At 43.0% G+C, this 10,931-nt stretch overlaps 1 protein-coding gene and 1 pseudogene across 1 annotated transcript; both read right to left on the reverse strand.

Annotated features, from left to right (window-relative positions):
- Window positions 1–6,393: 6,393 nt before the first annotated feature.
- On the reverse strand, window positions 6,394–8,621 carry LOC120110667 (annotated as a pseudogene).
- LOC120110569 (cysteine-rich repeat secretory protein 38-like) lies at window positions 8,614–9,917 on the reverse strand. Its single transcript, XM_039125889.1, has 2 exons — window positions 9,037–9,917; window positions 8,614–8,752 (listed from the first exon to the last, which is right to left on the reverse strand). The coding sequence occupies exons 1-2, from the start codon at window positions 9,866–9,868 to the stop codon at window positions 8,622–8,624; spliced, it is 963 nt and encodes a 320-aa protein (XP_038981817.1). The 5' UTR covers window positions 9,869–9,917; the 3' UTR covers window positions 8,614–8,621.
- Between the last annotated feature and the right edge of the window lie 1,014 nt (window positions 9,918–10,931).

Consider the following 10,931-nt stretch of genomic DNA (forward strand, 5'->3'; position numbering starts at 1 on the left):
TACCAAATGTACCAGGTTATTAGATTGTGATCGGTGACCAAATTTTGGTTACTAAATTGTTTACCAACTATTGTGACGAGCAGTCATAAACTTAGTGACAGAATTTTGGTCAATAAAAATTGATTTTACTCAGCGCGTTTGTAACCAATTAGTGACCGTAAACTTATCACTAGGTCAGTGACGGGATTAATGACAAATGTAGTGACAAAATGTGTGACCATGTCTGTGACGACTAAATCTGTCACTAAAGGTCGTGACAGATTAGTGACCAAACTTGTGACCGCATTTTCTGACAAAATCAGTGACCAAGTTGCCTTCGTCACTAACTCCGCAACTGGATAGTGACGGAAAATACATAATTTCTTAAATATTTAATTCTTGAATTTGTAACGGCTTAATGACGGCGGTTCTGTCACGGAGGTTAGTGACGGGAATCGCCGCCGTCACGGAGAATTTAGCGACGCGTGTTTTTGTAACGAAGTCAGTGACGGGAGCTCCGGTCACAAATTCCATATTAGTAACCGGAAACACGGTATAGTGACGGGAAAAACTGCAATTTATCACGTATGATGATCGCCACCTGTACTACATGATCACAATTTTATTACAAAAATTGGATGATCCGAAATACGTTCGCAAGTGAGGCATGCAGTCAAGCAAAATGATTAGATAAGGAACTGGGAAAGATAATAATTGTGATTTCTTAATAAGCAGTTATTGTTTATGTGTTTCTATTTTGTCAAAATTCTTTCTACCGAAAGCAACAAAGAACTCATCTGGGCAACCCCAGCCTTTTGTAAGTTTGAATATATGCATGAGAGCACAGCGATGGTTGGTTGGCACCTTAAAGTAATTACAAACCCAGCAAATTTCCTGCCCAGAGTATGCTCCACCCATGTTTTAGATTCCATTACACGCATACGCATTTCTGGAACATAGGATTCTGGTTGTAGAGGAGGCCAAGCAACAAACAACACTAAGCATTACCCATGATATATTTTGGGCATATCTCCTTGCTACTTAACCATTCATGAAAAGAACAATCATGTAATTAACAAGCAAAAAAGAAACATGTCTTCAATGAATGAGAGCTAACGAAAATGAAATCTTGAATCTTTGGCTTCACTAACATGATGAAGAAATAAATTGTACCTGGTAAAGAATAACCGTGCGGTGCAGTGCATTTTCATGTGGCAAAGATTTTCTTCGCAACTGCATTGCTTCTGAGCATCGTTGTCTCTGAGAACAGGATCTCCTCCTGGCTGTTGACATGCTCCTTCTTCCCTTTAACGCAGGCAAAGCTAATATTTCAAGAGACGCTTTCCATAATCAAAGAAATGCAGCTTCTTTAATTCAAAAAGGTCTGGCTGTTGAGATGCCCCTTCTTCCCTTAACGCAGGAAAAGCTAAGATTTCAAGAAACGCTTCCCATAATCAAAGAAATGCACCTCCTCTAATTCAAAAAGGTCTGGATGTTGAGATGCTCCTTCTTCCATTAACGCAGGCAAAGCTAAGATTTCAAGAAACGCCTCCCATTATCAAAGACAAGCAACTTATATAATTCAAAAAGGTCTGGAAGTTGACATGCTCCTTCTCCCCTTAACGCAGGCAAAGCTAGGATTTCAAGAAACGCTTCCCATAATCAAAGAAATGCAACTTCTTTAATTCAAAAAAGGTCTGGATGTTGACATGCTCCTTCTTCCCGTAACGCAGGCAAAGCTAAGATTTCAAGAAAAGCTTCCCATTATCAAAGAAATGCAACTTCTTTAATTCAAGAAGGTTTGACGCCAAAGACAACGCAAAATATCAAGGCGAATGAAGCATATCTATCTTGTTCCTCAGACCAACAATATGTCTTACTAAAAGGGGGTTAGAAAAGACAATTGTTTCACAACCTTAATCCAAATCGGAGAAAGACAAAGAGGTTGGATTAACAACAGAAAAAGTAAAATAAAATAAAATTATAAAGAAATCCGGGTCAACAGTGTGAAGGAGGAGAACAATAAATCCAAATTTCAAGAAAATCAAAAATCCAGGAAAGAGAGGAAGGTGAAGAGAAAAAGCAGAAGAACAATATAAGGGAAGAAGCAACGGTTGGATCAAGAAGAGGTCAGAGAGATGAGTCAGATGTTTCGCGTACCGTCGCCATCGGGGGTAGGACGCCGGAGATCATCGATTCTAAAGGATTCGAAGGAAGGGAGAATGTTAAGCTGAATCGTTCGAAGTCACGGACCTCACGGTAGGTTTCTCTCTTCCTCCACCGACAGTGGGATGTGGGAGAGGGAGGGACCGCGGCGGTAGAGTGCACTTGGGTAGTTCTAAATACACCCCCCCGATTGCTCAGGACACCCCCCAAAAATTAAAAAAAAATTAAATACTCTCTACAGCCCCCCATTTGCTAAGGACACCCCTAAAAAATTAAAAAATCCTAAATTACCCTTCACCCTCCCCACCTCCTCACCTAAATTGCTCTCTACACCCCCCAAACCCCCCCCCCAAAACCCCGCTCTTCCCCTCCAAAACTCCACTCCAGCCGGCTTCTCCCTTCCGCCCAAAAAACTTCGCCTCAAGCACCTCGCCGGCGGCCAAACCCCCTCCGTCTCCCCCTTCTCCCTCGCCCAAAACCCCCCCGTTCCCCCTTCTCCCTCTCGTCGCCGGCATTCTCCCCTTCTCCCTCTCGTCGCCGGCATTCTCCCGGAACCACCTCCCCGGCCATCTCCCGAGCAACGAGCACCTCGCCGGCGCCTCCACGACCACGTCGAGGTAGCTCCCCGCCCCCCCGCCTCCAGTGCTCCGTTCGGCACTGGATCGCCGAACAGAACCCTTCTGTTCGGCTGAACAGTGCCGAACAGAAGCCCTCTGTTCGGCAACACTCAACCGAACAGAAGCCTTCTGTTCGGCTGCACGGTGCCGAACAGAAGCCTTCTGTTCGGCTGCACAGTGCCGAACAGAATGGTTCTGTCCGGCTCTGAGCAGCCGAACAGAAGCCTTCTGTTCGGCTCTGTGCAGCCGAACAGAAGCCTTCTGAATTGGCTGCACGGGGGGGGGGTAGGCAGAATATCAAGTTTCCTCCAATGAGGATCTATGCAGTCGAGAGGAATGGGCCGACCTTCCACCCTGTACCGCGCAATCTGGTGAGCACATGGTATACCATGTGTGCGTCGAATAGCGCACCCACAATTTGAATCATCAAATCCAACTGAATTGGCTCGTTTCGATTGGGCGAGGACATGATTTAACGCACTTATAGATATGAAACCTCGCAACTCTTTGAATTCAGCTGGCTTGAAGTTGTGCTGCACTACCAATAAACTCTTCTCCAATGAGGCTTTAACGGAGCTGTGCTGCAACTCAATCAATCCATGTATTCTAGTCCAAGATGACTCGAAACTTCCTTGGCTTGATCCAAGCTGCTTTTTGAGCTTTGCATGTGCACTCTCGACCCTAGTAAACAAATGAAAGTTAGATATAAGAATTGAGGCAAATTAAAATTAAATGAGTCTTTATTTGTGATACCTATTTGTCGTCACATTTCCGTAGTGCCTGCATGTATCAGTCCACGCCGCAACAAATCTTTCCTTGTATTTGCTCAGCCAAGTATTTGACACATACTGTAGTGCATCTGGATAGGTACCGAACTCTCTCTGCAGTGCACTCCAGCGATCATTATACTCGTCTTCCGTGGAGGACAGCACTAGTACATTCCAACTCATAATAAATTTATCCCATTTCTCCTTCAATTCGAAAATTTTTTTGCACTTGGCCAAAACATTCCTACTAATATGCCATCTACATAATAAATGTCTAGCAGTAGGAAATACTCTATGAATTGCATTCATCAAAGCCAAGTCTCTATCTGTAACAATCAACTCAGGCAAAACATCATCAGCTATGACACTGCGCAATCTCTCTAATGCCCAAGTATAGCTTTCTTCCCCCTCAGAATTTAAGTATACAAAAGCAACTGAAAATGTCATGTCAGTAGATGTCACCCCCACAATCTCTAAGAGCGGAAGACGATACCTATTCGTCTTGTACGTGCAATCCATTATCAACACACGGGGAAATGCACGGAACAAATCAATGCTGCCAGGGTGTGCCCAAAATAAGTCATGCACAACATCCGTATTAGTACAATTCCTATGCCACTCAATATATTTAGCCTCTGATAATTTACCTAATAGATGTTGCATTTCAGACCTCCCGGCTTTCTCTGCAACCTTAAACCGTTGACGTACATTGTAGATAGTCTTGATAGTCGTAACATTGAGGGCATCTCTTTCCTTCAATGTGGATAATATGTCCTTTGGACGAACCAAACTCTTCGACATATCCACTAACAATTCCGTCTCCTGCTCAGATAATCTCCCTGCATATGAGTGCCCCTCCAGATTCTCTGCAGCGGGATGATTGTGCACTCCACATACGACCAGTAATATCCAATCATCCGCAGTATCCAATTTCTTTCCTCTTAATGCAAAAGGGCATCCACACTTCTTTGTCCCACAGGCAGTCTTTATTCGCTTTTCTTTTGTGGTTCGGTACGTCCCACCCCTCTCACAACCTAACGTAATTCTGGGTTTCTTAGAAATGGTACCTGCATCGGATGATTTGATTACAACAACAAAACCATTTCGCCTCCCAGCTTCACGACACCAATTACACAAGTCCTCTCTACTCTTGAAGATCTATACATTAAACAATTTATGTAAGTACACAGTTGTAAAAATAGCTCGCTAAACTAATACAAAATTGCACAATATATTATAATACCTCGTAAGTTGTAAATTCGCTTGTGTAATCCAATACAAATTCTGATCCAATTATACTCGATTCGGTTGTAGCATAGCCCTACATATAAAATAATTTATCACCAAGAATTAATGAATCAGAGGATCTGTTCGGCACAAAATTCAGCACGGCACGCGATTTGGCACGAGAAGGCTTCTGTTCGGCTGCAGAGTGCCGAACAGAAGCCTTCTGTTCGGCTTCAGTGTGCCGGACAGAAGCCTTATGTTCGGCACTGTGCAGCCGAACAGAAGCCTTCTGTTCGGTAGAGCGTTGCCGAACAGAAGGCTTCTGTTCGGCACTATGCAGCCGAACAGAAGCCTTTTGTTCGGCGATCCAGTGCCGAACGGAGCACGAACCGTGAAAAAAAAAAACTTTCGAAACAAGGTGGAACACGTACCTTTGCGGCCGATTCTTCGTCCCAAATCACTAGTTGCTTGTCCATGCTTCGAATGGGGCTTAAATCTCCTTCAAAGATCGCCTAAACGATGTAAATGGATCGAGGGGTTTAAGGGGGGTTTGAGGGGTGGTTTTTTTTTTTCCTTTTCAAAACGAAACGGAGGAGGAGACGGAGGAGGAGGAAGGGGGGTGTACTGAGAAAATTTCAAGGGCAATATGGTAATTACACTAAAGGTTAGTTTGGGTATTTTTTTTTTGGTTTTTGGGGGGTGTCCTGAGCAATCGGGGGGGTGTATTTAGAACTACCCAGTGCACTTGATATTTTGAAATTTAGGATGCACCGAAAATGCCCCAACCAAGTATACAATTTACAAGTTTGGTTCAAGAACATAAAGTTGTGTGTGTGTGCGCGCACGTGCATGGATGCGCGCGCGTGAGAGAGAGAGGCGTGAAATTTTGGGTTCATTCTAAATTATCCTCCAGAAAGATATAACAATATATCCAAAACTTTAGTTGTTTCTTAAGAATGCTGGGAGTTGAAAATTATGAAAAGATACCCTACTCCCTACATATGAAAATTATACAGACAATAAGTGACGATAAACAAACAGGTTCGGCATTTTGTATACATACACATACTAATACACATATATAATGCACATTAAAAATAAATTAATAAAATTTTAAAAAAATGGATGATAAGAAAGATAAAGCTGTTTAAACTTGCCTCGAGTTGGATCTGAGCCTAACTTTAGCTATTCAAGATCGGCTTGCATATGCTCTAAGCCCTGCTTTTGTTGAAATGAGTTTAGTTTCCCTATTGTTTTTGTAAATAACGCATGTCTAAATTTGACTCATTTATAAGTCAAGCTCCAAATTTTGTTGGAGCTCAGCTCACTTTCTAACTAAGCTAGGTCGGGACTAAGCCAAAAATATGATCAACATAAACTCAATATGAGCCATTGCGTTAGACCAGTGAAAAGTAATATATATGAGCCACTAATATTGATGGCCTAAGAGAAGGTGTTTCCGAGGCCCAATCATTCGTCTTCCAGGAAGAAAGGGAGAAACAAAAAAAAAAGAAAAAGGAGAAGACAACAATGTAAAAAGAAAAAAGGGCACAGCCAAATATTGATAATAAGGGAAAACAAGATACTCAACAAGAGCAATATATATATATATATTCCTGTAAGCTTTTTATTTCCATTGTTCAGATCATCCTCGGACTATTGCTTCATGCTGTAGGGAAAGAAAAGAAACTCAAGTTGCAATTCATACATTCGATCTATCATCAGCCTCGTTGGAAAAGCTTGTCCTTGTTCTCATCAATGATCAAATATCCAAATATCCATGGAGTTTTTTAACGGGGCTCCATGTCGGTAATTGACATGTTGCAAATAGTTAACGAGTCAGATGGAGTGGAATTGGTAGTTCCCAAAGCCTCGTCTGACTCAATGGTTGTTCTACCTCGAACAAAGTATGCAGGCGTTGAAGGCGTTGGAAGAGTCACGGAATGATTGCTCAGCATGAGAACCACCGATGCCATGCAAGGTCTTTTCCTCATATCTTCCTGAGTACAGAGTAATCCTATGTGAATGCATGTCAGCTTCTTGCCTATGGTACAGCTCACCTAGGCTGTGATCCATTATTTCCAACGCCTTTCCTTTGCTCCAGTGCTCCCATGCCTATTTAAGAAACAATCAACAAGATTAGCCATAATAAAAGAATAAGCTTGGAGAGATTACGGAATGCAATTTATAATCCCTATCTTTTGCTTCATGTCTTGGTAATGACTAAGATTCATTAAGAGGCAGTCCATACAAAGCTTAGGAGATTTGTAGAATCCCCTGATCCATGGAAGTCGCTGATCCTTTGACCGGTCACAATTTCTAGAACTAAAACTCCAAAGCTAAATACATCTGATTTATTTGAAAAGTACCCTTGCATTGCATACTCGGGTGCCATGTATCCACTGCACACCATCAAGCAATTGTCATTTGTTAAACCAACAACAGTGTTAAGTGCCATAAATCAAATTAAGGGAAAAATCGATATGAAGGAAAATTCTATTAGTTCAATAGATTATCATAATAGCAAAGACTAATAACGTTTGCTAGGTATTACACAATGATCAAAATTTTGATTAGGATAAGGAAGTTAATGAGGCTTTTAGCATACTTTGTACCAGCAATTTTACTAGTGCTTCCATGTTCTTTCTCAGACTCGGAGAGCTTTGCAAGACCAAAGTCTGAAATCTTAGGATTCATATGTTGATCTAACAAGATGTTACTTGCTTTTAGATCCCGATGAATAATCTTGAGGCGAGAATCTTGGTGAAGATAAAGAAGCCCTCTTGCAATTCCTTCAATAATTTTATAGCGCTTTCCCCAGTCTAGAAGTCCACGTTTGATGGGATCTGTATCATCCAAGTAAAATCTAGTCAAAGCATATAATAATGTCATAATGATCAAATTAGAGAGAAGAATGAGGTTTTTGCCTTAATTCAACGTTATCCTGTAAAATGATACCATAATATAACCAAATTATCAATTGGAAAAAAAAAATCTGAACTAGTACTTGTCTTTGCCCAGCTCAAAATTCTATATGACTTGTCCCATACAGTCAACTAAAATAGAGACTACTGCTACATACCAACCATCCATTTACCGCTCAGTTCACCAGTCTGACATGAAAGTTGGTGATTGATTCAATAGGACTCATGAATAGGGCAATGACATAGTATATGATCTCGATGATCTCTATAATATATATATATATATATATATATATATATATATATATATATATATATATATATATATATATATTAAAAAAAAGAAACGAGGAACATGGTGGCAGTTTCACTTTGTTAAAAAAAATGCAAGATTTATGTAGGATGAAAAAATGAATGTCAAAAATACCGAATAGAAATTTGTCGAGGCTTGTATTTGGGAGAAACTCGTAGACGAGTAGCAACACGAGATTTCTGTGTTCAAGCTTAGCAACAAAAGCAATCTCATTTCTTAACTCCGGAAGTCCTTGCTGTGAACTTCTGGAAAGTCTTTTCACAGCTATTTCCTGGCCATCTGATAGTTCTCCCTGTTGCGAATACAGCAGAATACAGGAAAGAGAGTGTGTTGTATTTAAATTGAATGGAATTAAGCTATATTCTCGATGTAAATTAGAAATAGAGTAGGTTCCAGACTTAAAGTCTTATGTTAATTGTACCTTATAAACTGGACCAAATCCACCTTCTCCGAGTTTGTTTGTCTCGCAGAAGTCATCAGTAGCGGCTCTAAGTGTGCCCAAATCGAAATATAGAGCTCCAATGTCTTTATTTTCCTCACCTTCAATAATATCCGGTAGCCATGGAACAGCATGAGAGCTTTTTAACGAAAGAAAAAGTGCTTGCGTCCTGTTTTGAAGCCGTACAAATTAAACTGGACGTATGCAATACTTACGGGATACTTTTAAAAATGTTCTCCTCCTCCATGAACAGATGAAAATGGCTGAGAGGACCCCCAACACGCTAACCAACGGGATGACCAAGGCTACGTTCTTTTTCCCTGATCGAAATGCTAATATTTTAATTAAGCTCATCTCGTTAGAAATATAACAGCCCACGGTTCACATAAGAAGCCAAGAAGGGCATACTGTTATGTCATTCGTTTTCGAGCTTGGCTCAACCATAATATCTCTGAGCTCGTCTTGGATTCCTTCGGACTTTATTTGTTTCGGCCTTTGGGCCCATCAGGCTTTATATTGAGTCCAGCCCGGCCTACTCATCATTTCATGGGCTGGCTATGAACGCATGCTAATTGGGAAGAAAGAAAGCGAGTCTTGATATTACCTGAGTCCTTTCCTCTAGGCGGCGGAGCGCCGGGATCCACCTCCGGTGCTGGCGGAGGTGGTGGTGCAGCCCCGACGGATTGATTATAGAAAGAGTACGTCGCGTGCCCCATGAAGCAGTTGTAAGCCATCGTCACAGCTTCAATGCTCCGTGGGAAGTAAGTTGACATGATGTTCACCGACCGCTGCAGGCATTGGTGGCAGTCATCCTCCGACTGATCCCTCGTGCACTGCACTAGTCCGTACAGCGTTTCGGAGCTCGTCATATTGACCTCTCCTGTGGCAAACAGCCGTGCCGACCTGTACGCCGCCCGCTCTATCAAGTCAGTCATCAGGTTTCCCAACAGCGCGGCGGAGAACGGCTCCGAGGCATTCTGCGTCTTGTAGGAGAATCGTCTAAATCTTGAAGTCTCGTTGTCTTTGGAAGAGGTAAAGTTGCTGCTAGAGTAGCGGAGAAAGCACTTTAGGTACCAAATGGCTCCTCTTCGACTCAACGGGCAGAGCTGGAGGATGTCTTGGACGGCGGTGGAGAGGCAGTACTGGCATTCGTCTTGGGAGACATCGCCGCGGCAGAGAGCAGAGCCGAAGACTTGGTTCGGGGATCGGCCGTTGGACTGGGTGGAGAAGCCGGTGGGGATGGCGGCGGAGGAAAGGGAAGAGAGGAGGAGTTGGAGGTCTGATTTGTAGGTGCTGTGGGTGGTGAAGTTGGATGTGATGGAGCAATTGTACCAGTACCAGCTGTTGCTCGGGGCTGAAGTGGCGGTGCGAAGGGTGGTGAAGAGGAATGAAAGAAAGAGAAGCTGGGGAAGATTAGGGAGGAGATAGGAAGGCATGGGGTCTGGCGTTTGGGATACTATATTGAAAGGATGAGGAGAACTGTAGGTGATCTTGCTACTTCCGTATGGAGGTTTATAAGCTCTTGGAGCAGAGTCCTTGGTTGATGGTGATTCTGTGGAAAAAATGGAAGTCTCGACTAAACGACTTAAAAGACTTGAGGACTTGAAACTATGTAGCGCCGTACGAGGGTGGGAATTAAAAAAACTTTGAAACTTAGAACAGATATTAGGGAAATTTACTTTCCCATCCCTCTGAAGACTCCACTGTAACAAAAAGTCCTTGTTAATTAAATCTAAAACAACCGGTCCAGAAACTTTCCAAACTGTAATTCCCGGTCCCTGAGCCCCTTTTATTTTGAAATAAGATACCGAAAATGCCCATTCCCTCATGATCTCCCATCCTTCCGAAGAAGAAAAATTTCAGAGACTTTCCGAACTGTAATCTCCGAGCCGCGGCTGCTGCCGACCGTGGCCTGCCCCCTCCCGCGGCCGCCGGCGGCCCGGCTCGCCTCCTCCCGAGCCCCCTCCCGCGGCCGCGCCGCCGGGAATGCCTCCGCCCCCGCCCCCATGGTGGGAAGGTGACGAAGAAGAGGAAGAAGGGCGCCGTCCCGCATCTTGCGGCTGTCGCCGGCCACGGCCCGCCCTCCTCCAGCGTCCGCCGTGGCCCAGCCCCTTTCCGGCGCCGCCGGCCTCGCAGAAAGAGAAGAAAGAGGAAGAAGGGAAGAAGAGAAGAAAAAAAAGAAAAAGAAAAGAAAAAGTTTGAACTGGGGTCGACTCCTGCTCTGCTGGGGTCGACTCGTGAGAATCTTGGATCGACTCGCTCACTTCTACAACAATTTTCTAAGAACACTTAACTGTGTGCACAGTCATGTTAACTGTATTCGCAGACAACTTAACTGTGTGCCGCCAGCTCGCGGAAGGAGAAAAAAGAAGAAAGAAGAAGAAGGGAAGAAGAGAAGAAAAAAAAAGAAAAAAAAAAAGAAGAAAAAAAGGAAAAAATAAAAATAAAGTTAAATAAGCTTGGAACAATTAAATAAGTTTGGAATACACTTAATCTAAC

Source organism: Phoenix dactylifera, chromosome 4 (genome assembly GCF_009389715.1).
Source record: "Phoenix dactylifera cultivar Barhee BC4 chromosome 4, palm_55x_up_171113_PBpolish2nd_filt_p, whole genome shotgun sequence".
NCBI classification, from domain to species: Eukaryota; Viridiplantae; Streptophyta; class Magnoliopsida; order Arecales; family Arecaceae; genus Phoenix; species Phoenix dactylifera.

What these genes read in the sequence shown, in the direction of transcription:
- LOC120110569 (XM_039125889.1), bottom strand. Translation starts at nt 9,868, where the DNA reads ATGCCTTCCTATCTCCTCCCTAATCTTCCCCAGCTTCTCTTTCTTTCA. An exon ending in GCCTAGAGGAAAGGACTCAG is followed by an intron (nt 8,753 to 9,036) that starts GTAATATCAAGA and finishes CATTTCGATCAG; the next exon opens with GGAAAAAGAACGTAGCCTTG.